The sequence below is a fragment of the Sapajus apella genome, unplaced genomic scaffold (assembly GCF_009761245.1).
Source record: "Sapajus apella isolate SASKATOON/1434 unplaced genomic scaffold, GSC_monkey_1.0 scaffold89, whole genome shotgun sequence".
NCBI classification, from domain to species: Eukaryota; Metazoa; Chordata; class Mammalia; order Primates; family Cebidae; genus Sapajus; species Sapajus apella.
Window position 1 is genome coordinate 2,831,861 of NW_022437029.1, and position 27,855 is coordinate 2,859,715.

Consider the following 27,855-nt stretch of genomic DNA (forward strand, 5'->3'; position numbering starts at 1 on the left):
AATCCAGTTAATTTTTAAATTTTATTTATTTGTTTTTGAGATAGGGCCTTGCTCGGTCACCCAGGCTGGAGTACAGTGGCATTATTTCAGCTCACTGCAACTCCACCTCCTGGGTTCAAGTGATTCTTGTTCCTCAGCCTCCCAAGTAGGCACCCACCACCACACCCAGCTAATTGTATTTTTAGTAGAGACAGGGTTTCACCATATTGGCCAGGCTGGTCTCGAACTCCTGACCTCAAGTGATCCACCCACTTCGGCCTCCGAGAGTCCTGGGATTACAGGTGTGAGCCACCATGCCTGGCCCCAATTAATTTTTTTATGGTTTGTGTTCTGTAGAAGCGATCTTTTCCTATCCCAAGTTCATTTAATTTTCCTCTGGTGTTTCTAGATGTTGAATAGTTTAAGCTTTTACATTGAGATCGATCTTGTTTGTATATAGTGTGAGGTCAGGGTTTACTTTTTTTTTCTGTAGAAATATTTTGTTAAAGACTTTGCTGAAAAGATTATTCTTTTCCCCATGGAATTAGTTTGGAATTTTTGTCAATAATCAATTGACCATATATGTCTGTTCCTGGAATTTATCTTTTGTTCCATTGCTCTGTATACATTCTTATGCCACTAGTACCCTGTTTCATTATAGCTTCATAGTAAGGTTTTGAAAGCTGGTAGTTAGTGGTAAATCTTTCAGCTTTGTTTTTCTCTATATTGTTTCGGCTATTTTAGGTCCTCGAACTTCAATATAAAGTTTAGAATCAGCTTGTTAGTTTCCACAAAAAGTCTTTCAGGATTTTGATTGGGATTGTATTTCAATCTCTAGATAAACTTTGAGAGAATTGGCTGTTTTAGCAATATTGCATCTTCTGATCAGTGAGCATGGTATCTCTGTGCATTTACTTAGTCCTTCTTTACCATTTTTAAAAATTGTTTTTTATTTTTTTTCAATAGAGATGAGGTCTCACTGTTACCCAGGCTGGTCTCAAACTCCTGGGCTCAAGCAGTCTGTCTGCCTCAGCCTCCTGAAGTGCTGAGATTTAAGACATGAGCCACCATGCCTGGCCAGGTCTTCCTCTTTCTCTTGGCAATATTTTCTAGTTTTGTTGTCCACATGTTGGACATACTTTTCTGAATTTGTCCCTAAGTATTTCATAGTTTAATGCTATTGAAAATAGTGTTAACATTTTTTAAAATTTCCAGCTGTTTATCACATTTATATTCAGTTGGTATCTTGTGACCTTATTAAATTCACTGATTGGGCCTAGTATCTTCTTTTATAAGTAATGTGGGTTTTTCTGTGTACATGATTATTGTCTGCCTATAAATCCCATTATGTTTTTCCCCCTTACCTATATGCTTTCTAATCTTGTTCTTATTATACTAAATATTTTACTATATACCTTCTAAATAATGTTGAATAGAAGACATGACAGTGGACATCATTCTTTCTTTATTCCTGATATTAGGGGGAAAGTGCTTAGTCTTTCACCATTAAGTATGATGTCAGCTGTAGGGTTTTTTTTTTAGTCAATGCACTTATATTAAGTTTGAGGAAGTTTCCTTCTATTCCTAGGTTGTTTAGAGTGTTTTATGTTTTTATTTCTTTAATTATGAATGGTTGTTGATTTTGTCAGATTCTTTTCCTGCATATTTAGAGATGTTCATATGGATTTTCTCCTTCATTCTGTTAACAACATAATTACTGCTGCATTTTTAAAATATTAAACTTCACATTATTAAACGCTAGTTGGTTGTCACTTGTTATGCTTTTGATATATTGCTACATTTCATTGAGATTTTTGTGTCTGTGTTCATGAGTGATATGGGTATGTAGTTTTCTTGTAATGCCTTTTATCTGGTTTTCATATCAGAGTAATGTTGGCCTCATGAGTTGAGAAGTGTTTCCTCCTGTTTTCTGAAAGAGTACAGGAATTGAATTATTTGTTAAGTGCTTGAAAGAATTAAAGCCACATCAGCATGGGATTTCTTAAGCAGATACAGGGCTATTTAGGGTTTTTCTTTTGTCCGTTTAGAAATGTGCATCATTCAGAGAACTAGCTTTTAGTTTTATTGATATTCTTTTCTAATAAAAACATTTAAAGATATTAATTTCTAAGTACTAGTTAAACATGTTATTTTTCTTTTTTTTTTTTTTTGAGACAGAGTCTCACACTGTCGCCCAGTCTGTAGTGCAGTGGTGCCATCTTGGCTCACTGCAGTCTCCACCTCCTGGTTTCAAGCAATTCTCCTGCCTCAGCCTCCCAAGTAGCTGGGACTACAGGCATGCGCCACCACATCCAGCTAATTTTTTTTTTGTTTTTTTAGTAGAGACGGGGTTTGACCATGTTGGCCAGGATGGTCTTGATCTCCTGACCTCGTGATCCACCTGCCTCGGAATCCCAAAGTGCTGGGATTACAGGCGTGAGCTACCACACCCAGCTGACATGTTATTGTTTAGCTTTACAAGCTTCAGGCTTTTCCTTTAATGTTTATAAGTATTCTAAGGACCTCATATGCTAATTTTAACATCTTTGTCATTTCCTACTGATTTGTCTGCTTAGTAGCATTCAGATTCATCTGTTTCTTTATCACCCTAGACTCAGCCCCCAGATTATGCTTTTGATTGTTTATATTTTTGGCTAGTGAGTATTTTCATTTCTTCTATACTCATTTGTCACTCATTGAAAAGTAAGGGAAAATAGATTCTGTCATTAACAAAACAGATATAACCCTAATTTGATCAATAAAACAATTAAAATAGGCTGTTCCCCAAGAAAGAAAATAATTTTTTTAATTTTTTGGTATGTAATTTTCTAGTGATGGTACTTGCTAGGATTGATTGTTCCTGTCTATTACAAAAACTGCTTTGGAATTCCAACAATATGTGTTAATAGTCTTAGGATAATTCTAGGATCTTATCTTTGCAAACAAATGGCAGCTACTTAGGAACTCATGGAGGCTGATGGGCAGCATGGTACTGCAGGAGTTTCTAATTTAAGAGTGGTTGCCGGTAAGCAGTCTGTAAGGATCTTTTGGTACAATAAAGTGTCTAAGTAAGTAAGTCACACAGTTCTGCATATATGAGATATACATGAGGAATTTTCTGGAGCTATTAATACAGTTCTTGAATGTTCTGAATTTTTTAGAGATCTTTCTCATGAAAAACCTTTTACAGATTGATAGGTTATATGATTGGAAAAAGAGTCCTGACTCTGATGTGGCTGCTACTTTAAAGAAGCAGAAAAAAAATACAAGAGATGAATTTGAGGAGCGAGCAAAGGCTATTATTGTAGAATTTGCACAGCAGGTAAGAAGGCCTTTCCTTCTTTATGCAGAGCCTATCTCATAGAATATTTATTATGTTATCTTTATAATGAAGTCAGTATTTTCGTTAATACTGGTTCTTTTTCTTTGTTGACAGCAATTTTTAAATTCTTTTTCCCTTTTCACCTTTTTAATATCAGAAAGCTAATATATCAAAGATCTCTTTGCAGTCTGAATAATTTAGAAAACTGAGTTTACTTAGAACTACTTTGCTGTAATAAAGTTAATGCTTATAGGATATCCATGATCATTTTCAGTGTTTATGAGGAGTTTCAACATGATTAGCCATTTGCTTATCCAGCTTCTAGTTAGTTATGCCTATTCCAGAGACGTTTTCTTCACAGCCTGGTGTTTTCCATGATTTTTGCTCCTAGGGTTTAAATGCTGCTTTGTTTTATGAAAATAAAGATCCCCGCACTTTTGTGTCTTTGGTACCTACCTCTGCACATACTGGTGATGGCATGGGAAGTCTGATCTACCTTCTTGTGGAGTTAACTCAGACCATGTTGAGCAAGAGACTTGCGCACTGTGAAGAGCTAAGAGCACAAGTGATGGAGGTAATGATCAACTTTTCAGTTTATTGTCTTTAAAAAAAATAGTGAGTTCCTTGAGTGGAGGATACTTTTAGATTTAATGAACATGGTGTATTGTATCTATTTTTTTCTCTTTGCAATAATGTCTTTTAGGTTAAAGCTCTCCCAGGGATGGGCACCACTATAGATGTCATCTTGATCAATGGGCGTTTGAAGGAAGGAGATACAATCATTGTTCCTGGAGTAGAAGGGCCCATTGTAACTCAGATTCGAGGCCTCCTGTTACCTCCTCCTATGAAGGAATTACGAGTGAAGGTATGCTGAGGTGGTAAGCGTTGACACATGGGGACTTATACAGTGTTTAGAAGTTCTGCTGAGATTGTTTCCTCACTTTGAAAGCTGTTTGACTTAATACAGAACACACATACCCTTCACTTTTTTTTATTTTAGATGTCATCATACAGGAAAGCCTATCTGTCAGAGTAGAGATGTGTGAAAGTACCTACTTGCCAGACTAGGCCTTTCCCAAATACTAAACTACATTGTTTTGGTTCTGCACTGCTAACTACACTTGACTCTTGAACAACATGAGGGCTAGGGGCACTGACTGCCTAGGCAGTTGAAAATTCACATGTATTTTTTGACTCCCCAAAACCTTAACTCCTAATAGCCTACCATTGACCAGAAGCTTTACTGATCACATGAACAGTCGATTAACATGTTTTGTATGCTATATGTATTACAAATTGTATTCTTACAATAAAACGAGCTAGAGAAAAGAAAATGTGATTAAGAAAACCATAAGAAAGATGACATAGTTTCACTATTTGTTAAGTGGTGGTGGATCATCATAATGGTCCTCATTTTTTGTCTTCATGTTGAATAAGCTGAGAGGGAGGAAGGAGAGAGGGTTGGTCTTGCTGTGTTTGGTGGCAGAGGTGGCAGAAATTCTTAAGTGGACACATGCAGTTCAAGTCCATGTTGTTGAAGGATCAATTGTAGTTTTCTTTTTTTTAACATATTTAATTGTGAAATAAAACATTGCTCCTGAAAAGTACACATAATATAGAAGAAAAGTTTAACAAATTTTTGGGAAGCAGCCAGATGGAGAATCAGAAAGCTGCTGGCACCCAGAGGCATCCTGTGTGCTTCTTCCTGATTGGCTCTCCCGCCTTCCCCTTCCCCTCCCCCACCTTTCTTAGAGTAACCACGGTTGCATTTTATGATAGTAACTAATATCTTTTATCTTTGCTTTGCTTTGTAGATTTTGTGTCTGAGAGTGCTTCCCTTAAAAGTGTCTGTGGACTTTCTTTATGTAGAAATGGAGTTATTCTCAGTGTGTACGTTTATATTGGGCTTTTTTTTTTTTTTTTTTGAGATAGGCTGTCACTGTGTCACCCAGGCTGGAGTGAAGTGTTGCAGTCACAGCTCACTGCAGCCTCAATCTCCCCAGGTTCAGGTGATCTCCCACCTAAGCCTCCTGAATACCTGGGATTATGGATGCGTACCACCACACCTGGCTAATTTTTGTACAGATGAGGTTTTGCCATGTTGCTCAGGCTGGTCTCAAACTCCTGGACTCAAGCAATCCACCCATCTTGATCTCTCCAAAGTGCTGGAATTATAGGCATGAACCACTATGCCTGGCCTATATCCGGCCTCCTTTAAAAAAAAAAAAAATGTATATAATTTGGCCGGGCACAGTGACTCACAGCCTGTAATCCCAGCACTTTGGGAGGCTGAGGCAGGCAGATCACCTGAGGTCAGGAGTTCAAGACCAGCCTGGAGAAACCCCGTCTCTACTAAAAATACAAAAAAATTTAGCCTAGTGTGGTGGTGCACGCATGTAATCCCAGTACTCAGGAGAATGAGGCAGGAGAATTGCCTGAACCCAGGAGTCGGAGGTTGCAATGAGCTGAGATTGCACCATTGTACTCCAGCCTGGGGCAAAAAAAGTAAAACTGTTTCCAAAAAAAAAAAGTAAAACTGTTTCCAAAAAAAAAAAGTATATAATTTTAAGATTTCTATTCCATTATATGAGTATATCACAGCATATCTGTTCTGTTGATGGAATATGTAGGTGATCTCCAGCTTTTTGTTTTGTTTTTGAGACGGAGTCTCACTCTGTGATCTAGGCTGGGATTACAGGTGTGTGCCACCACACTCGGCTAATTTTTTGTATTTTTAGTAGAGACAAGATTTTGCCATGTTGGCTGGGCTAGTCTGAAACTCCTAACCTCAGCCTTCCAAAGTGTTGGGATTACAGGTGTGAGGCACCACGCTCAGCCCAGTTTTTGAGTTTTGTTCTTACTAATGATGCTGCTGCTGTGAACTTCTGTGTATATCTCTTGATGCGTTTGTGCCGGTTTCCCAGGGTGTGTATACCTAGAACTGAAGGCCACACTTATCTACAGTGGGTATAACACATTAGATATTCAGTTGCAGTATTTCAGTTTCATTGTTTTACAACCTCATCACTTTTTTTGCCATTCTGGTAAGTGTGTAGCTCATTGCCATTTCAGTGTGCATTTGCTTAGTTGTGAACCCAGTTGGTCATTTAGAAATGTTTATTAGCCATTTATTTCCTCCTTCATGAAATGTACATTTTTCTTCTCCATTATCTATCTTACAGATGTATAAGTGCTTATATATTCAGGATACTGGTCTGTTAGTGTGTTTTGCTGTATCTTCTACTCTGTGACTTTTTTTTTTTCCTGTGGTATTTTGAGAAATTGAAATATTTAATGTTAAATTTATCAATCTTTTATGTTGTGGTTATTGCTTCTTGTGCCTAGTTTAAGAAACTTTACTCCAAGATCATGATGAGATTCTCTTATACCATCTCCTACTGCTAACCACTTATCAAATACATTTGGTAAGAAATGTTTGTTATCTCTACAGAACCAGTATGAAAAGCATAAAGAAGTAGAAGCAGCTCAGGGGGTAAAGATTCTTGGAAAAGACCTGGAGAAAACCTTGGCTGGTTTACCCCTCCTTGTGGCTTATAAAGAAGATGAAATCCCTGTTCTTAAAGTGAGTTCATTTAATATTTTTTTTTCCTCAAAAGCTATTTGAGTTCTGGCAAGTGTCAGCAGTATACATGCTAGGGATGGTGACCAAAACTGCTCTTTGTCTTTGTGAAGCCTGCCATCACTTGGCTTCTTAGCAAACTCGATGCTTTTAAATTATTTCAGTTTGTACATTCCTAGGAATTTGTATCATTTTTATGTGTACTAGAATTCTAAAAATAATGCATTTTATTCAAATAAAAAAAAGAGTCAAAAGCTAGAAGTCAGCTTGACATAGTGACGCATGCCTTTAATCCCAGCTACCTGGGAGGCTGAGACAGGACAATCACTTGAACCCGGGAGACAGAGGCTGCAGTGAGCCGAGATCATGCCACTGCACTCCAGCCTGGGTGAAAGCGAGACCCTACCTCAAAAAGAAGCTAGAAGCTGTATATCCTTTATAGTTACTGCTAGTCATCTTAAAGCCTGTTTGCTTGTTTATACGAGCAGCTGGCCGATGTCCATTGTAGTTTCATAAAAGTAGACTTTGAGCCATAGTTTGTTCACTTGCCAAAGAGAAAATACAACTGTTCCCAGCACATGGCTCTTGTGTTCTAGGGCCATGTTTATTTAGGCAGCATCAAGTCATGCCATTGGGAATAAGCTCTCTCAGGGCCAGTGACAGAATAGGGCAGGCCTGCCTCTTCGACTAGTCCTGAGTATGGAGTAGACTTATGTCCCTTCAATGGCATTGATAAACTTGTCCTGGTTAAAAATCTCTTCTCCATTTCCAGAGGAGCAGTGATGGAGGAAGGAACTGCTGAGATCATGAGATTATGGTAGTTCCTATCATTATCAGTCAGGCTGAGCTTTTGGGCCACCATAACACATTACATTTATATGGTGCTTTTTTAACTTTTAAAAAAATTTTCATCTCTACTATTTAATTCTGCCCACCCATCTACTGTATTTGCCAAGTGAAGCAGAGATTAAATGCATTTCAGAGTTAGTAAACCTAAGACAAAGGTGAATCAGGATACAGCTTGTGTATGGCCCCCAAAATCTCCCCTATTCCAGCACAGGTTCTGTTATGCCTTGCTCTCTCTAAGCCTTAGTTTCATATTTGCAGATGAGTACTTACCAAAGAGAAAAACACAATTTTTAGACTGCTGATGATAGAAGTGTGTTGACAGCCTTATCAAATCTGATTTCCTTTCAAGGATGAATTGATCCATGAATTAAAGCAGACACTAAATGCTATCAAGTTAGAAGAAAAAGGAGTCTATGTCCAGGCATCTACACTGGGTTCTTTGGAAGCTCTACTTGAATTTCTGAAAACATCAGAAGTGCCCGTAAGTAATTACACCTAGCTCCGCAAGTGAGTGGTGGTTGGTCGTGGTTTTTTGGTGCCATCACATTACCTCATACATAGAGATAAACCTAGAAACTCCCATTTTTGCAGTATGCAGGAATTAACATTGGCCCAGTGCATAAAAAAGACGTTATGAAGGCTTCAGTGATGTTGGAACATGACCCTCAGTAAGTAATTTCTCTTGCTATGAAGGCTTTCATGTTACTTACCTATCTTAAAACTGTTCTATCTTAAAACTGTCCTTTATGACATACTCTGTTTTTGATTGAAGGGCCTTTGATGTGTTTTAACCTTTTAGGTATGCAGTAATTTTGGCCTTCGATGTGAGAATTGAACGAGATGCACAAGAAATGGCTGATAGTTTAGGAGTTAGAATTTTTAGTGCAGAAATTATTTATCACTTATTTGATGCCTTTACAAAATACAGACAAGACTACAAGAAACAGAAACAAGAAGAATTTAAGTAAGTTACTGTTTTTATTTACTTTAAGTCTTTGTGAAAGAACATGATTGAGAATTAACTGAATTCCAGAAAGGGCTGTAAACAGCAAAAGCATGGCATTTACTCATCTACCAGAGGCTGCATGCTGAAGTGGTGTGTTACAAACGAGCCCAACATACTGGGGACATTCCAACAGTGTGCAAACAAGTCTTGTCTATGACCTTTCAGTTTAATGATCTTGGCAGACTTGGGTCTCTTTAACAGGTTAGTAGTTAATTAAATTTGGGGACTTCTATCTTGTAGGGGTTGTTTATCTGGGATTACATAGAAGTAACAAAATTTGAGTGAGGAAAACTGGTAAATAAGGTAAGAGATTCTGTGGGAAAGAAATCCATTCCTATATCAAACTTTGCAAGTACTCACAGTGCGTACACTGCTATAGTGGTAGAGGAGGGATCAGCAGAGAACGAGGCCAGGCTCCCTCCTCCTGGAAGTGAGAGGACACTTTTTTTTTCTTTTTTTTTTCCATTCAGACAGGGTCTTGCTCTGTCACCCAGACTGTAGTGCAGTGGCACGATCATGGCTCACTCCAATCTCTGCTTACTGGGCTCAAGTGATCCTCCACGTCAGCTTCCCGAGTAGTTGGGACTGTAGGCTCACGCCACTATACCTGGCTGATTTTTTGTATTTTTGGTGGAGACGGGGTTTTGCCATGTTGGCCAGGCTGGTCTTGAACTCCTGAACTCAAGTGATCCTCCTGCCTTTGCCTCCCAGAGTGTTGAGATTATAGGTTTGAGCCACTGCACCTGGCCTGGGACATGCTCTTATGTGAGACAATCAACACATGTATGAGAAGTGCTGAAAAAACAAAGCAGGGAAGGGCCTAGGTAAAGAGAGGAGGGACTGTGATTAATGATGTGGTTGGGGAAGGCGTCTCATCTCTTCAGACAGCAAGCTGCACAGGTACATGGTGAGTGTCCAGATAGAATGGCAGTGCAAGGCAGAGTGACCAGAGGGGACAGTGATAAATGAGGTCAGAGAGGGTGGCGGGACCTGTATTGTCAAGGATCTTACAGGCAATGGGAAGCATTTAGCTTCTCTTAAGTTGTGCAAGAAACCATTGCCAAGGCTGTTGATTCACAATCAGACTGGTTAACTGGGTTGTTATGTGGACCTTGGGTTGTTAGGAAGTGAGTGGCAAAAGCCTCTCAGGATGCTTCCATAGTCCAAGCAAGAGGTTTAGGTGATTCAGACCACACTGACGATAGGAGTGATGGCAGAGTTTGGAATACATTTTTAAGTGGAGCTTACGAGTAAACATTAGGATTTAGACTGGTATATGCTCATTTTAGATCATGAAACCTCAAGTACTACTTGATTAGGAAGACTGCTGGAAACTTTTAAAGCACTTTAAGCATGTGCTCAATACGCAGGGTAATTACGTAGTGGCCTTTTTGGATCAAATGGTTTGGGAACATGGAGAAAAGGAGGATGATAATATGGTTTGATGTCTATGTGGTCCCCCAGTAGCCTACACATGTGCCAAACGAAGACCTGTTATCAGGTACTGCCTAGGTTCTAAGCCCTAGAGTGTGGCTGCCATTTTCAGCAGCCAGGCTCAGTGTTTTAGACTAGGAACAGAACCTGTGATACAGCTGTTTTTGGGGGTAGGATTTTAAAAGAGAAGAAAGCAAAGACTTGGGGAGCAATAGAATGGGAAGGAGAAAGTTAAGAAGAAAAGGAAGAAGTACTTGCCTTGGGTATGGGTAGCTCTGGGCTGCAGCGCCCTGCCTGCCCCTCTCCTGTGGCCACTGAGGAAAGCTGCTTTCCTCTAAAGGCAGAAGCTTCATGTTCATCTGCACTTTTTCTTTCCATGTTTAAGTGATTCTATAAGCTTAAAAATTCTTTTTTGCTTTCAGGCACATAGCAGTATTCCCCTGCAAGATGAAAATACTCCCTCAGTACATTTTTAATTCTCGAGATCCGATAGTGATGGGGGTGACGGTGGAAGCAGGTCAGGTGAAACAGGGGACACCCATGTGTGTCCCAAGCAAAAATGTAAGTTTCAGTTGTACATTTTGTTTCCCTCCTTCCTGACTAGACACAGGTTAGAATTACTGGAAACACACCCATGCAGGTTCCTGTGTGCCTGCCTCTTGCATGACCCAGGCTGTGTCACTGCTACCGATGCTCTGATTCCTTGGGGAAAGTGCTAGCTGCCAGCCATCTCCATTAGAAACTTGCCCCTTTGTAATTACTCCTTAATCTATCTGGTACCTAGAGTTCCTAATGGACATACTGTTTCTTGACAGCCTTTATCGCAGTGGCTCCAGTACCCACTGGCAAGCCTTGCTTAAGTCAACCATTACATAGACAGTTGAAAAATTGTAGATAACTGCCCCCCCATTTCTTATAAACAAGCTCTCTTCCCACTGACTTTTTTATTGAGTTATCCCATAGACTCAGCGGTTTTTTTTTTATGTGTTATAATCCATTACCTTTATTCTTTTGATACTCAGATTATCCAGTGTGGTCAGAGGATTTAAACTGGTTCCTGTATCCCCTGTATTCTTGACACACAGCATGCTGGAGCATCTTCTTCCTTTCTGGTGCAGTGAAATGTTTCAGCCTCATCTAGTACTTTCCCTGCCCCAAACCTGGTTTCTGTAATGGGCAATGGCACTTAGAAGTTGTCATAGCTTCTCTACCATTTCAGTGGACTAAGCCAGGACATTTATTTGTGGTAATTATTTTCTATGTGGCTTTGGCCTCCTAAACCAAAGCTCTCCCTGTTTTCCCTCTTAGTCTCTTGAATGTTTTTCTCCACAAGGGAGTCAGGGTTTTTTCCCCAAAGCTCTGAGATCACGTCACTCATCTGCTCACAGGCCGTCATTCTTAAATTTCAGGATGAGGTCCTCAATATGACCTCATTCCCACCAGTCACCTCAAGCTCATTCCTGACTCAGACCCTTTGTCCCTGCTGATCCCTCCTGTTAGGGCACCTGTCACGTAAAACAGTACAACAAAAATAGAAAATGACATTGGGTCAACAGGGCACTTGTAATGTTTTGCAGAGCATATTATCTCCTGTCATTCTTACAACATTGTGAAGGGAATAGGCTGTGTGGTGGTGCTAGCCTAGTTTACCAAATGAGAATGTTACACTGTGAGACATTAAGTGATGAGTGAAGGATCGCACTGCCATGACTTTTAAAACAGTCTCTTGTGCTCCAGTTCTTATTTCAGCTATCCAGTCATGGAGCCTGTGATGGGCATGAATTCTTCTGCATGCCATTGTAATTTGTTCTTATTTTACAGTTTGTTGACATCGGAATAGTAACAAGTATTGAAATAAACCATAAACAAGTGGATGTTGCAAAAAAGGGACAAGAAGTCTGTGTAAAAATAGAACCTATCCCTGGTGAGTCACCCAAAATGTTTGGAAGACATTTTGAAGCTACAGACATTCTTGTCAGTAAGGTAAGTATTTCAGCAAACATGGCAGACTCTCCTTGGGCTTCAGGTTGATTGTAGAATCTGATGGGGCTGGATCCCCCATTAGGGCTTGATCTCTAGCTGGGCCTTGTCTGTTGAGGAAGTTGCCCCGTCAGGAAAGTGGCACCAACAGAGAAGAAGCTAGGACTTTTAGGTCCCCTTGTGCCTGACATGCCAACCAGATGTGATTTTGGAATTCTACTCCCCTAGGTAGGCAAGCCCTGGTTTTATTTCTGCTTAAGCTTTATTAAAGTGACAGCAGGCATCTGGGGCCACAGATTTGGTACATGTTTGTTACGTTGTGTTTACCCTGTTTGTGCCTCGGGAATTGCAGATCAGCCGGCAGTCCATTGACGCGCTCAAAGACTGGTTCAGAGATGAAATGCAGAAGAGTGATTGGCAGCTTATTGTGGAGCTGAAGAAAGTATTTGAAATCATCTAATTTTTCCACATGGAACAGGAACTGGAGTAAATGCAATACTGTGTTGTAATATCCCAACAAAACAAGACAAAAAATGGAACAGATTTATCTGGACACTAATGGACTTAAATATGGAAGGAAGAAAAATAGGTGTATAAAATGTTTTCCATGAGAAACCAAGAAACTTACACTGGTTTGACAGTGGTCAATTACATGTCCCCACAGTTCCAATGTGCCTGTTCACTCACCCCTCCTTTCCCCAACCCTTCTCTACTTGGCTGCTGTTTTAAAGTTTGCCCTTCCCCAAATTTGGATTTTTATTACAGATCTAAAGCTCTTTCAATTTTATACTGATTAAATCAGTACTGCAGTATTTGATTAACCAAGCTTCTGCAGATTTTGTGATTCTTGGGATTTTGATGTCAGAAATACTTCTTTATTTATGCATATTCTTCCCAGCATTCTTCTGCCATATGCCTTTTAGGGCTTTTATAAAATAGAAAATTAGGTATTCTGATATTTATCTGCTTTGTGTGAAACCATGGTGTAAAAGCACAGCTGGCTGCTTTTTACTGCTTGTGTAGTCGTGAGTCCATTGTAATCATCACAATTCCAAACCAAACTACCAATAAAGAAAACAGACATCGACCAGTGTTAGGCTTCCATGTTAGTGTAGCTTCTCTCCCAAAAGAAGTTGTCCTCCTAGGACAAGAACCATCTTACCAACAACTGTCACACTACCTTGAATGCCAGCACCTGGTAACAATAGAGATTTTTATACATTAATCTTGGTATGGTTTGTCCTAGAAAATTCCATCATGCATACATTTCCTGATATTTGGGTAGCAGACAAACCTTAATGATTTATTCATAGTAAGTAGTAATCTGTAGCTAGTTTTATGGTTGTTTTGAAGTCAGTGTGGGGTGTCTGAGGAAAAAGCTCCAAATACCCACTAGCATAGACTTTTAAACTATTTATTTTTATTTTAAAGTCATGGCAAAACATATAGCATAAAAATATTTTATATACGCTTGAAAATCTATACCGTTCTTTTTATCATCAAAGTTTCTCAATGGCCAGTAGAGGCAAAGACAATACCACACCTCTGATCTGTGGGACAATAATGTTCCCAGGAAAAAAAATCTTCAAGTGGGTGTGAGGGTGTTTCTAATTCAAAATATGTAGATTTCTCCGCCTGGAAGAAGTAAAGATTTTCTTAACATGCTCCTGTGTTCATGCTTGGAGACAAGAATAAGATGGTTTAGAAGCTTTACCCTTTCTTGGAACAAGCAGAATCCCGGTCTGAGACCTCTCAGGAATTTCAGAGCTTAGCAGTCTGGCCTGGAGGTTTTTCAGCCTTTTAGTGTAATAAACAGTAGTTGCTTCCTAGAGTTGAGTTTTTAAGGATTCACAAAAAGGAGCCTGTACAAAATATACATACAGTTCTTTATTAAACAACTGTAAACACTTCACTGTAAAAATCCATAAAACTTTATAAACAAACATTTTGTAAATAGAATCTATGCTACAGTAAAAGAATTAACACAATTATTTACATGCAATACTGACAAATTTGGCACTTTTTGAAAAGAAATGTACAAAACACTTGCTTTAAAAGAAATTTAAAATTATAAAAACTCCAAGCATTACTATCATGCACTTTGCAAATACCTCACAAGCACTTATGGCACAGCTATCGGAGAGCATCAGGCTCTCTGGTTATATTTATGTAACTTTTAATGTGCTTCCATAAGTTTGTTGTAAAACCACCTGAACATTGTCAAGAATAAAGTCAAATGCCATATTCCAAACCGATTCCACCGATTGCTGCATCAACCTAAAGGTGGGGAGAAAAGAAACATCATTAGAAAAGGTCCTTAAAGACTCTTCCTTTTTACATATAAAAATTGATTTTGGCCAAAAAAAAAATCCTGGCCAGGTGCGGTGGCTCATGCCTGTAATCCCAGCACTTTGGGAGGCCAAGGCGGGCAAGTAACTGAGGTTAGAAGTTCAAGACCAACCTGGCCAACATGGTGAAATCTCATCTCTGCAAAAAAATACAAAAATTAGCTGGGCATGCTGACACACCTGTAATCCCAGCTACCCAGAAGGCTGAGGCAGGAGAATTACTGGAACCCAGGAGGCAGAGGCTGTAGTGAGCCACTCCAACCTGGTGACAGAGTAAGACTCTTGTCTCCCAAAAAAAAAAAATCCCAAAACACCCAAAAAACAATTTTCTTTTTTTTGAGACCAGGCTAGAGTGCAGCCCCCACCTCCCAACTGGAACCACACATGCCACCATGCCCATATTATTTATTTTTTGTATTTTTTAGTAGAGATCGGGTTATGCCATTTTGGCCAGGCTGGTCTCAAATGATGTACCCACTTCAGCCTCCCAACATGTGAGCCACTGGGTCTAGCCCACTTCCTATGGTATTTTAATCACATGTAAGAAAGACCTTGAAGACAACACACTTTGACCTTATTTACTACTCATCAACATAGCCCTTCTTTCTCTGGGATTTCAAAATAAAGGACATCACTTTTTCATTAATCCTAATGAGTAGTTTCCCAGAAAGTTTAAAACTCAGTAGTACACCCTCAATTAGCCATTGTGACATGCCTTTTTTTCCCATTTGATAAAAGTGATGAATTACCTTTTCATGTATTTTATAACTAGATCCAGTTTTTCCAAATCTTTTTCCTCTATTAGATCAGTACAATATTTCACAACTTGCAAAATGTCTTCTTCCATTGGATCTAGGAAGGGGAAAAACTTCAAATGAGGACCAGTATATCTTTTTGAAGGAGAAAGGCAGAGATCTGCAAGGATAAAGGAAAACTGCATTTCTACAACTATACCACTAACTTACAGCTATCAAAGGAATGGGCTTTGTTACTTTTCAAAGCAAGCCCCAGAATTTAAAAGATTTAGGCGTAGCTCCTTTAAGCTTATTAGAGTTAGAGGAATGGGTTAAATCTCCATAGTTTTGTCTGTTTATGTTCTCAAATCATGAGACCACTACATCTCAGCCTTGGGCCATCTAACACAGGCCAAGCCAACCTGAAATAGTAGTTATCCACTCTTTGAGCAAAGTCTTCACATCATTGAATTCAACAGCTCCAGCTAGATTGGGTGCTGCAGGTCTAACACAGCCAGCTGGGTCAGGCTGCAAACTAGAAAGGCCTGGCACACCTGAAGCAGAAGCAGAGAGTTCTTCCTGTTAAGAAAACAAAGGGTAAAATTGCAATATTCACACATTATCCAGGTACATTAAGATCTCAAAGGTTCACGTTAAAGAATTACCAGGGGTTTCTCTGAAGGAGGTCCTTCATGTTTTAGAAATCCATCAATTAACTTCTGGGGACTCCCACAGGCCCCTGGCAGAGTTTTTGCAGGACTGTTAAGCAGCTTGTTTTTTAAAGGACTCTGAATCCTTTTTGGGGAACCGATGGGTTTTTTTTTCTTGTTTCGTTTCTTTTCTTTCACTGCTGCTGGCTTTAGCTGAAGTAAAGGATTCTTTGGCACTAAAAGAAGATGGATATAAGATCCTCCACAAAATGATAACACGAGTACCGACAGTCTGCATTGGGTTCTCTTTCTTCCTCCCAAATGTTAACAGTCTCCCTAGCCCACCCCTCACCTCCTGCCATGAGTGAGAGGCTGTGACTGGCAATGGCTCAAAGTGCAGGCTCTCCAATTCTCTCTTCGCTTTGCCACTTACTAATTTGACCTTTGGCATATTGCTCATCTATGATAAGCAGTAATAAATGTGGGTTTGGTGTTTGTGATACATATCCAGAAACTTTCAGATTTTGTTTTGAACGTACATTCTTTGATGTATTCATCTCAAAGGACAACTAGCTGGACAAGTAATTCAAAACACCTCTGGTAATGTCCTATTCCAACTTTTTAAAAACTAAAAAGTGTATTTAAATCATGAAAGTACAGACACAAATCTAATTAGAAATATGATATTTACTCATATTGTATACTTCAGATATCCCAATACGAAGAGCTCTTAATGCAACTAATAGCTTGGACTTTGGCCATTATACACTGCCAATAATTATACACTAGACTGACTCCATTACTCTTTATTTTCATTTTTGTTACATGCCACTTCCAAGGCTCACCAGATGCGCTGGCTGACTGCTGGTGAGTGCTATTCTCGCTCTGCCTTTGTCTTTGATCATATGCTGCTTTCAACTCCCTTTGAAGTTCAGCAGGAAGGGCAGCAAATACCTCAGGGTCCACCTAGTGGAAAAGACAAGGTCAAAGTCAAATCTGAACTAATTCTAGATGGTAACTGGTTTATGTTTTTCACAAAATAGATTTTGTTTTCAAATAATACTTTTCTGATCTGTACAAATTCTTAACAGGTCCCCAATTATCAAACCTGGTTAAATCTTCAAAATGTTTAGAGCAAGAATAAGGAATTAAGAATACTAACTTAAGAAAACCCACTACAACAGCAGAACAACCAGGGTAAAATGCACTAGTAGAAAATGGGAAGCAAAACATTAGAACAGGAACTCAGGCTGTTACTGTCCCCCATGTGGGATTATACATCTCCACTCTGTTGTATCCAAGTGTGGCCATTGATCTGTTTGGGCCAGATCAATGTGTTTCTGTCTCACCATGCCTTCCCCCATGTCTTCCCTCTGCTGCTTCAGCAGGAAGCTGCAGATGCAGAAGATGGAGACAAGCCCGCCCTCCCCTCCCCTCCCCCATGGAAGTGGTGTAAGATACAGAGGAGAAAGGCAAGTGACACAGGGCCTGAACTGGAGCAGCGGGGTGAGAATAATGAAACTACAGCAGAGGGTCCTCACAGTTAACTTACCTGTGAAAATGCTGGAAGGGCTATTATATTTATTCCTGTGTCACTGTTCGATTCTTGAGGTTCTGGTATTTGCAACAAGACGGTCCCAACTGGTTGTGGCAAAATTCCTGTATTACAGCCATTTACTGGTTCTTTCTTGTCACTATGTGATTCTGCTTGCTGAACAGCACAGACTTGCTCTACTTGTTCCCGGAGATCAGGTGGAAGTGCTTCTAAAACAGACTGATCCAGCTATAAAATGCCGAACACAGAGTCTGAAGTTAAAGCACGCTCAGAGATGAGGTGTTGGGGAATTAACATGCCACTTTAAATTTCAATTTGAACACTGTGGATAACCAATCTAAGTTACAGACCATCAAGCTACAAAAGCCACCCTCAAATAAGCACATTTTTGGAATGTCTTGGCCTTTTGTCACTGAAGCCTGAAGTAGTATGTATAGACTGGAGAGAAGTGTATACACTACCAGCCACCACCATGTGACCAGGTAAGGCCAAATAAACTCAGGGAATGTCCTGCAATTGGAGCCAACAGATATGGATAGCCTTGGTGAAGCTCAAACCAAATCCCACCCCTGGGGAGGGGGGAAGGCCCGAGGCACATGTTTAAAGTCTGGACAGGTAACAATCCTGGGTCAAAGGTTCACTTTTCAGATGAGAGACTCCCCAAAAAATACAAATAATTGTACTCTGAGAGTGGCACGCTAGAAGAAAGGGTTTCTAGAAGCTGACTTTTCTCTAACTTGCAGGACAGAATCCACTGTCCTTTAGCCAGGACCTCCCTCCACCTGTCCATGCACGTTCGGCTCTTTGGAAACATGCAATCCCATCAGCTGGGTAGGCCAATCTTAACTTGCCAGGAACAACTGTGGGTATCTGTCACCAGCAGCTGGGAACCAATACAACAAACTATCAGAATTACCCCATCCCCTAGTTTTACAGCCAGTATTTAACATTTCCTTCGGCCTCCTTCCATGGAGGGGAAGTGGATGGAGGAACAAATAAACTTCCCAGTATAGCTTAAGGTGCTACCACGCCAGCAGTACAGCCATGCTGGCAGTATGCATGTACAGCCCATACAAGCTGAATTAAACCATCCCAGAAACCTGTTTGCAAATACTGCAAAAAACCCTTTGAAGTAAGGCCTCTACTTCGCCACTAATCAGTAAGTCTACATAATGACCACTGTCACAGACAATGGCAGTTCACAGGAGGCCTGCCTTTCAACCACACTTTATAACTTGAAAGAGTTGCAAATCTTTGCAAAAGTACTTTCACTCAACCCAATTATTGCTTACTTAGAATCAACATCATGACTTACCCTAACAAGTGGCCCTTTCTCCCTTTCTTAAATGGGTGAAGAAATAAAAATGCCATTTTCATTTGTAAACGACTTTTGTACTTATTTAGGACCATAAAAGTGTACCTGGGAAGGTGACGGGACCTCTATACTAAGGTTAAGTCTTGACTGCACACTGACAGGAGAATGCAGACCATTCCATTTCCCTGAAGACTCAGTCTTGTTAGTATCAGGACTGATACTGGTCGGCAGATGTGCAGGAAAATGTGGCAAGAAAGTGCAAGTTCTAGAAGCAGATGATATTTCCAGATCCATAGCAGCCAGAAATACTACAAAGAGAAAATACAGAAAATAGCCTCTTCAGATCATTGGGCAGGGCCTTTAATCCCTGATTTCCTCTGTCTATTGCAAATAAAATAACTTTATTATTGATTCATCATAATGAAGAATATAAATATTTTTTAAATCACATAATGCTGTGTCAATTTTAAAACCAACTGCCATCTTTCCAAGGACATAAGCAGCGCTTAAACAAGAACGACGCTGATGACCACCAACCTTCTTTGTGCTCCTCTTCTGTGGATTTCTTAGCTTTCTGAACTTGGAAGATATCACGGACAGAGTGTGACCCACGAGGAAAGTGGCTTGACTGAATCGATGGGCGACTGGGACATGTGGAAGTGTTTGGATCAGCTGGAACCAACTGATTAACATGAATCCCAACCTAGAACCCAGAAAAAAGAAGTCCTTCTAGGAAAACTAAAGTGAAAATATGAATTCAACTAAGCAAAATCCTCAGCAAATCCTTTTCACTATCTCCTAGAGCCTGTTTATAGAATAAAGGTAAATCAAAGTATTCAGTCTTATATATGACTTACTACAAAAACAATTTCTAGATTTTCATCTCAATCTTGAAAGTATCCAATTCTCCCAAAATACACCAAAAGGTCTTTAAAATCAGAAAATCCAAACAAGTGGAATACTGTATTCCACTGATGTTCTAGTCAACTGAGGTTTTAAATTAGAATAAAAAAAATTTTGAGGACAGTCTACTTGGAAACTTCACGATTTTTATCTTTTTAAAATGAAATACTTTTCAAAAAATATTGGTGGGAGTGAAGAACAGTACATACACTGCAGATCCCTCCATAAAGTGCCACTGTAACAGCATTTCAGGGAGAAATTTCACTTATGGCTGGCTTAGTGGCTAATACTTCAACAAAGCCCACATCAAGCCAAAACAACCCTTACTTACACATGCACACATAAAACTAAAGCTCTAAAGATTTTTTATTTTGAGATAGCCTCACTGTGTCACCTAGGCTGGAGGACTCATGCAAGCTCTGCCTCTCGGGTTCAAGTGATTCTTATGCCTCAGCCTCCCGAGTAGCTGGGACTATAGGCATGCATTACCACACCTAGCTAATTTTTGTATTTTCAGTAGAGATGAGAGCCAGTTACAGTGGCTCTCACCTGTAATCCCAGCATTTTGGGAGGCTGAGGCAGGTGGATCGCCTGAGGTCAGGGAGTTCGAGACCAGCCTGGCCAACATGGTGAAACCCTGTCTCTACTAAAAATTTAAAAATTAGCTGGGCGTGGTGGTGGGCACCTATAATCCCAGCTACTTGGCAACCTGAGGTAGGAGAACTGCTTAAACCCAGGAGGCAGAAATTGCAGTGAGCTGAGATCGCGTCATTGCACTCCAGCCTGGGCAACAGAGCAAACACTCCATCTCAAAAAAAAAAAAACCAAAAATCTACGGCTTTGACATTTTGATGCCTTTTGCCTGTTTCAAAGGCATCTTGATGTGCCTGTGGTTTCACTTCCTTCTAGGTCTTCATACAGCAGAGTATGTGTCTGATTAAAAAGGACCTTAAAGGTACAAAATTTATGTATTCATACTCCTAGTAGTTATATCCACTTCTAGAAAACAAGAACGGGGGAACATGTATATTAGCCCCTGGTTAATTAGGGGTAACTTGGAAAGTACAATAAGAATCTAAGAAAATTATCTGAAAATGAAAGAGATCAAATCAGAGAAAGTCAAGAATTTTTGTTTCTTTTTCTTGTATCACAAAGCAGCTAAAGATCTACATATGAAGTCCCTACACCCCAGCAATAGGCCTTCTGAGAGCAAGCCTCAAATAAGAGAAACATTACAGAAAGTCAGAATTTACAATTTTATAATACTCTTACCCCTCTCATATCCGATATATTTAATTTCATTGTATGAAACATGTTTAGCATCGCCGTTCCAATTATTTTTCCATTATCTGTTGCCTGGTCAAGAGTTACAGTCCTGTAAGTGTTAGAATTAAGAAACAAACGCTTCATTCCATATGTATTCACTAGTGCTTCAGTAGTATGGAACTGTTTAAAGAGTTATAGAAAAGTTGTAAACAGTTACAAAGAAGGTTATAAAAGTGAATGCTATAATCTCCATTCAAGGAAGCCAAAAATACTAGTTACATTGGCAACAAAGGGGGAAAAGAAAAATTATGCAACACTGGAACTTTAAGGTAACAATAATTGACACGTGGGTCAACTGAAAATGAAGTTGAGAAATTTAGAAAAAGATAAATTTTAGTTAACACATACATAAATAAATAACGTTCTCCAACCAAAGTACAAATGAATGGTAAACACAATGTTCTTGATTCCAAGAGAAGTTTTAGGTTCTAAGATTATGCACAAATAATATATGCTGAGGTACAGCAAATATTCAAATTCTCTGTATTTTGGTTCTTGACTCTCCTTTCACTGTGTTTATAGAGCAAAGCCAATATACAATTCTTAGCTCTTTAAGAGCTCTTGAAGGAGGACCAAATGATTCATCAGCATTATTAGGTCCCAAAGATGTGCTGACCTCACCCACCATTTCATCAAAGCCTTTTGAGGTTCTCTGGCATGAGCAGAGTGTCTCATGGCAAATAGAATTCCTAACACAGTAACAGATTAATAAATTACTATCAGTTCTCTTTCCAAAGGAAAGTTATTTTATGTTTTGGATGGTCCTTTCCATGTATAATGAACAAATAAAGTTCTACACCTTTAAACAGGAAATATTCCCAGAAAAAAATATAAATTTAATCTGACTTTCCCTCAGAAACTATTTAAAAAGATAATCGTATTACTTAATCAACTTATAGAAATGGCCCCTAAACGCTGGGCACAGTGGCTCACACCTGTAATCCCAAAACATTGGGAGGCTAAGGCAAAAGGACTGTTCAAGACCAGCCTGGGCAACAGAACGAGATCCTGTTTCTACAAAAATAAATTTTTAAAGTAAATAAATACCTGACAATACTATTTACTATTTGAGATATATATGTAACACTTAGGTAGGTAAATATAATAATTCAAGATAATCAACTGATAAAAAAATGTATTTTATAAATTATGTTGTTTAATCGTAATTTATAATTCCTGCTTTCATGGTGAACAAATGCATTAACGGTGAACTTGGGAGTTTCTCTGTTTAAGAGCAGTCACCTCATAATCTAGCAATACCATCATATACATGAATGTACTGTGTATGGTTGGCATGAGTTAAACTTCAACAAAACTATACTTTATAGTCCCTTATAAGTAGCTTTCAGTGTCAAAAGTCTCAAAATTTTGGTTTAATAGATAAAACACGGTTTTGGTTTGACAGGTAAAATGACATGTAAAACCAAGTATCTTCATAGTGGTCACAAATCTTACATGAAGTTTAATATTAAGTGGCTGGCCCTGACATAAAAAATCAAGGTTTCAGAGGCCACTGTGGCTCACGCCTATAATTCCAACACTACGGGAGGCTGAGGTGGATGGATCATTTGAAGTCAGGAATTCAAGACCAGCCTTGCCAACATAATGAAACCCCATCTCTACTGAAAATACAAAAATTAGCTGGGTGTGCCAGCATACACCTGTAGCCCCAGCTACCTGGGAGGCTGAGACAGGAGGATCGCTTGAATCCAGGAGACAGAGGTTTGCAGTGAGCTGAGATCACGCCACTGCCCTCCGGCCTTGGCGGACAGAGCCTGACTCCATCTCAAAAAAAAAAAAAAAATAAAATAAAAAAATAGGGCTTTTAAGTGCTTTTACCGGTTTTTAGACACTACAGTGATTCATTCATCTTTTCACCAATTAAATTTACGCACCTATGTAAATGAAGTTGCTCTCCTTCACCTTCATTTTTATAGCTACTATAGTCTGTCTTTGTGTATCATTATTGTTATTTTGAGACAGAATCTTGCTCTGTCACCCAACCTGAAGTGAACTGGCGTGATCTCGGCTCACTGCAACCTCTGCCTCCCGGGTTCAATTGAATCTCCTACCTCAGGCTCCCGAGTACCTGGGACTACAGGCAAGCGCCACCACGCCCGTCTAATTTCTGTATCTTTACTGGAGATGGGGTTTCGCCATGTTGGCCAGGCTGATCTTAAACTGCTGGCTTCAAGTGGTCAACCTGCCTTGGCCTCCCAAAGTGCTGGGATTACAGGCATGAACCACCGTACCTGGCCCGTATCATTGCTTTTAAGAAACACACTGAAATTTCCCTAAGGAATAAAGTTTTACCAAGTCCAAAAACTATAGCAGTCCCTTTGGTCTGTGGCCTTGCCCTTTCTGTCAATGCAGGAAAGTTAACAGCCTGAAGACCCCAAGCAAGGGCTGCCAAGGTCAGGAATGCTGTCAAACCAACCTCCACGTGTGTAGGCCTGGCTGAAACCAAGTGTGTTAACCTAAGTTGAATGCCTTGGACTGATGCCTGCTTCTACAGAATGCCAGGTAACATGGGTTTACAGCTCTTTATTCAAACTCCTCCTTGGTTTTCTTCATTTTCTATTACTTAGAACAACCTGTACTGAAATATAATTACCAATTATCATTTTTGTGATGAGCTTACCTGGCAACATTATCACAAATTCCATGGCCTCCAAATTTTGCAGTTTCTACAGGAGCCCCAGGCTTTCGTACCATGATTTTGAGAGTTAGACGTTTACCCTTCATGCCAGTGGCTTCTAGTCTTCTTTGAATTTCTTCTGAAAGACTCAGAAGAAAAGCTTCTGCCTCTTTTGGCTATGGAAAGACAAACATGAAGAAACTTCCATTCCACTTTCCTGTGTACCTAATAATTGTTAAGTATTTTAACTTTGAATATTAAACATGTTGGTCACTCACTATCATGCTCAGCATCTATTAAAAAGAAATGTGGGCCGGCCACAGTGGCTCACGCCTGTAATCCCAGCACTTTGGGAGGCCAAGGCGGTCAGGAGATAAAGACCATCCTGACCAACATGGTGAAACCCCATCTCTACGGAAATATAAAAATTACCTGGATGTGGTGGGGCACACCTGTAGTCCCAGCTACTCGGGAGGCTGAGGCAGGAGAATCACTTGAATCCAGGAGGTGGAGGTTGCAATGAGCCAAGACACTGCCACTGTACTCCCCAGCCTGGTGACAGAGTGAAACTCCGTCTCAAAAAAAAAAAAAAAAAAAGTGACTAGGCATGGTGGCTCAAGCCTGTAATCCCAGCACTTTGAGAGGCCAAGGCAGGCGAATTGCCCGAGATTTGGAGTTTGAGACCAGCCTGGCCAATGTGATGAAACCCTGTCTCTACTAAAAATGCAGAAACTAGCTGGGTGGGTGGTAGGCACCTGTACTCCCAGCTACTCGGGAGGCTGAGGTAGAAGAATTGCTTGAACCCAGCAGACAGAGGTTGCAGTGAGCTGAGATTGTGCCACTGCACTCCAGACTGGGCGACCGACAGAGGGAGACTCCATCTTAAAAAAAAAAAAAAAAAAAAGTTTGGAATACCCTCAACTATTAAATAAAAATACCCACCTTCTTAACAAAGTAAAATTAATGAGTACTTTAAAAGATATTTTTCCTTTATTTTCTATGCCATCAATGACTTATGAAATTATTTTGTAATTATGTTAATAAGTTATGCTAATAAAATATGTGTTCCAAAACTGCGCTAGCCCAACCATCCTCTATCTCCATGCCTAAGGAAACAAACTCCTGAGGTCCACAGTGTAGGCACCAGAGTGTAATTAACTCATCACATTTCAAATCCTTATGATATGGTGTCATTTGTACATACAAATTGAAGACATATCCAAATCCATAATCTGAAGGAAAATGGAAACTACTCAGCCATCTGTGCTGTAGCTTTCCAAAGGCATGCAAAAGGAGGGGTTCACTAAAACTTAATTTTAACTACAGCTTAAAAAGCATTTCAACATTAAAAATATTTTTCTCATTTTTTTTCACTGTAAATGAAAATAATTATAATTTCAAGTTCTCTAAGAACTAGCCCCCAAAGCATAATCTTTTAGTATATCTCCCCAAAAGCTAGGTTTCCTCAGTCTCAGTCCTATCTTAGGCTATACCTTTTCACACATTGCCTTAAAAGACCTTCTTGAGGCTCTGGGAATACAACAGTTTTAAGACTTAATTTCAAGCATCAAGAGTCTTATGGTTTCATTAGAGAGGTAGGACTATGTAAAAATATAAAGAACAACAGATGGTAAAATCTGTTCAATGATCAGTACCTGGGTAAACCTGATTCCATAGTTGATCTCAGCTGAAACAGATTTTCTCTCCTTCTCAGTTCGAACTGGTCTATCATCCAAGCCACGGCAGAATCTATAAAGCATCTGACCTGTTTTGGGACCAAATTCTTTCTGGAGTTTTGCCATGGTCATATACTGCAAGTCTCCACACGTTTTAATTCCCAAAGATGCCAACTTAGATTCCATTGAACGTCCAACTCCTAGGAAAGGGAATATATGTAGTTCTTTATGCAGAATAAGCTACTAGTAACAACTGTATTAATACAAAATACCCACCATTTATGTACAAAACAACTAATTTAAAATAATTTTTAAAGTCTTTAGGTGACATGACGGAAGCATCCATAGGCTGAACAATTTTTTGGTGCAAAATCATGCTAATGGGAGTATTTCTAGAATCTACTTCTCAATTTGGACTCCACACAGAGATGAACCAGAAACTTTTAAAATATGTGTAACTCAAGTTATCAAAAATGTCACTTTCCTTATTAGTGAATAATATCAAAATATGTATCTTATTTACAAAATCAACTAAGAAATCAACCATCATTTAAACAAGTCTATAGTGTGACTTACAAATATACTAGCTGACTCACAGAATGTAAGGGACTCTATCATGATTTCAGTCATCATCAAATTTCACAATGGTTTCAGCTGCATTTTTTCAGTGAATAACAGAACAAGAATTCAAAAAATGGGCCCAAATGCAAAAATGCTACATGCTATCATACTGAACAAAAGTAGTACCACTGACCTGAGGATGAAGGATCCTAAGCAAACCAACTGGTGGTTCTCTCTGAAGAGATATTAGCCCTCCTACAGCTGGGCCAGCAGGTAGCAGTCCCTGTGTCCTGTTCTGCAAGCTGTAAGGTTTGAGCCCCACCCGAAGGATACTGATAAACTATGTTGCTCTAAGTTGGAGTCTTGGTTTTCTTCAACTTGCCCTAAATGCTTTAAAAAGGTATACAAATCTGGGAAAGAGGTTTGGAGTAAGTAACCTAAGGAAACTATAATCTCATTTAAATGGTTCCACACCATCAAGTAAAAATTTTCCATCAATGAGGAAAAGACAGTGTTGTGTTTCTGGTCTTCCGTAAGAAATTATCAAAAGAGAACTCAGGCTGGGTGCATTGGTCACACCTGTAATCCCAATACTTTGGGAGGCCAAGGCAGGATGACTGCTATAGGCCAGCAGTCTGAGTCTGAAGACAGCCTGGGCAACTAAGGGAGACCTGTCTCTACGAAAAAGAAAAAAGAATTAGCCGGGTGTGGTGGTGCACTCCCGTAGTCCCAGCTACGTGGCAGGCTGAGTCAGAAGGATCCCTTGAGCCCAAGAGTTCGAGGCTGCAGTGAGCTATGAACCTGCCATTCCATTCCAGCTGGGGTGACAGAACGAGACCCTGTCTTTAAAAAAGAGAGCTCAGAGTGAAGTCTGCTAACTTCTGTTCATTGTTATTATTGTTATTTCTAACTCCTATCCTTCTCAGTGGTCTTCAGTAGCACAGAACAACTATCTAGTCCAAGTTCTGCCAGGAAAATCTATGGAACTGATATATAACACAAGGTTACGAAGTCATCAATGTGTGTCAGACAAGTTTAAACCAGATATTTTATTCCTTAATGGAAGTGAGATGAAAAGGTGTTAAAGGTGCTGGTTCACATTTGTGCCATTTTTAAATCCAAGCCAGAACAAAGGCCAAGTAAATACCAAAGACCCTGAGTTAACAAACAATCACAATCTTCCAGAGAAGTACCCTTCACCAAAAGGTAAAATTTTAAGTGAAACCTAAGTGTTTTCCAAAATGGGGAGGAGAAACACAAGGGAACAGACAAATCACGTACTTGGTTGGTCAAAGGTAGACAGACACTTTGCACAGCTATTTGCTTTTAGGAAAGGCTTTCTGCCTCCCTTTTTGTATATCTGTTTTGTCATAAGACTTCTTAGCATCAGGGAAGACTTTCTTTCTCTTTTTTCTCCCCCATTGTTGCCTCAATTCCCACTCCCATAATCTGACCATGATCTTTCCCTTACAGTTCTGGGGAGCCAATCTGTTCTCAGGAACTTGCAAGATTAGCAAGAGACAATCATTCTGGATTGTGTTAGTGTGTGCATGTGTTGGCGTTGATGGGCGTGGGGAGAAACCCATAGTTTAGAGTATCTTTAGTATATTAGAACAAAATTATTATGCACTACAGGTGTAAAGGAAAGGCTATATTAAACATCACCAAGTTAAACATAATCAATCTAATCTAAGTGGAATGTCCCTCTAGGAAAGAAGCACAACTCTTCTCTATGCAAGCTCATCTGATGGAATGAAATGACCTGAACTGGAGGTGGGGTAGGGAGCAGGGGGTGTGGTCTACCTCCAACTCCTATTACTTTTGAGTTGGGGTGGGAAAACTAAGCTTGGAGATAGGACCAAAACCTTGAAGACGGTTGCTAGTTTTAACTAAATGCCTCAATTAAGCAGGTATTTATCAGGTAAAGATGGAAATTCTATGGAAAAAGCAAAGGGGGCTCCAGGCCCAAACAGTGCAGCCACCTATTAAAAAAAAGGTG

The 27,855-nt window shown here is 39.6% G+C and overlaps 2 protein-coding genes across 15 annotated transcripts in view; one reads left to right on the forward strand and one right to left on the reverse strand.

The window, feature by feature from the left end:
- Nucleotides 1-13,237, forward strand: part of EIF5B (eukaryotic translation initiation factor 5B) — a 60,679-nt gene extending 47,442 nt beyond the window's left edge. For 2 of the 3 annotated variants that reach the window (XM_032255452.1, XM_032255453.1), the window contains exons 15-24: nt 3,170-3,301; nt 3,693-3,875; nt 4,005-4,166; nt 6,753-6,884; nt 8,080-8,211; nt 8,322-8,398; nt 8,530-8,694; nt 10,593-10,731; nt 11,992-12,153; nt 12,503-12,975. In XM_032255452.1, coding sequence (XP_032111343.1) covers nt 3,170-3,301; nt 3,693-3,875; nt 4,005-4,166; nt 6,753-6,884; nt 8,080-8,211; nt 8,322-8,398; nt 8,530-8,694; nt 10,593-10,731; nt 11,992-12,153; nt 12,503-12,610 — 1,392 coding nt within the window. In that variant the 3' untranslated portion in view covers nt 12,611-12,975. Of the gene's footprint in view, nt 1-3,169; nt 3,302-3,692; nt 3,876-4,004; nt 4,167-6,752; nt 6,885-8,079; nt 8,212-8,321; nt 8,399-8,529; nt 8,695-10,592; nt 10,732-11,991; nt 12,154-12,502 lie in introns of all 3 variants that reach the window. The other variant, XM_032255451.1, reaches the window with a different exon arrangement.
- A 313-nt stretch (nt 13,238-13,550) lies between these two features.
- The window catches only part of REV1 (REV1 DNA directed polymerase), an 84,352-nt gene continuing 70,047 nt past the window's right edge, over nt 13,551-27,855 (reverse strand). For 6 of the 12 annotated variants that reach the window (XM_032255438.1, XM_032255450.1, XM_032255449.1 and 3 more), the window contains 11 exons: nt 25,275-25,495; nt 23,623-23,795; nt 20,928-21,030; nt 19,290-19,455; nt 18,858-19,060; nt 17,435-17,665; nt 16,728-16,848; nt 15,898-16,118; nt 15,655-15,811; nt 15,248-15,350; nt 14,016-14,427 (listed from right to left, as the gene is read on the reverse strand). In XM_032255438.1, coding sequence (XP_032111329.1) covers nt 14,316-14,427; nt 15,248-15,350; nt 15,655-15,811; nt 15,898-16,118; nt 16,728-16,848; nt 17,435-17,665; nt 18,858-19,060; nt 19,290-19,455; nt 20,928-21,030; nt 23,623-23,795; nt 25,275-25,495 — 1,811 coding nt within the window. In that variant the 3' untranslated portion in view covers nt 14,016-14,315. Of the gene's footprint in view, nt 14,428-15,247; nt 15,351-15,654; nt 15,812-15,897; nt 16,119-16,727; nt 16,849-17,434; nt 17,666-18,857; nt 19,061-19,289; nt 19,456-20,927; nt 21,031-23,622; nt 23,796-25,274; nt 25,496-27,855 lie in introns of all 12 variants that reach the window. The other 6 variants (XM_032255443.1, XM_032255442.1, XM_032255439.1 and 3 more) reach the window with 2 other exon arrangements.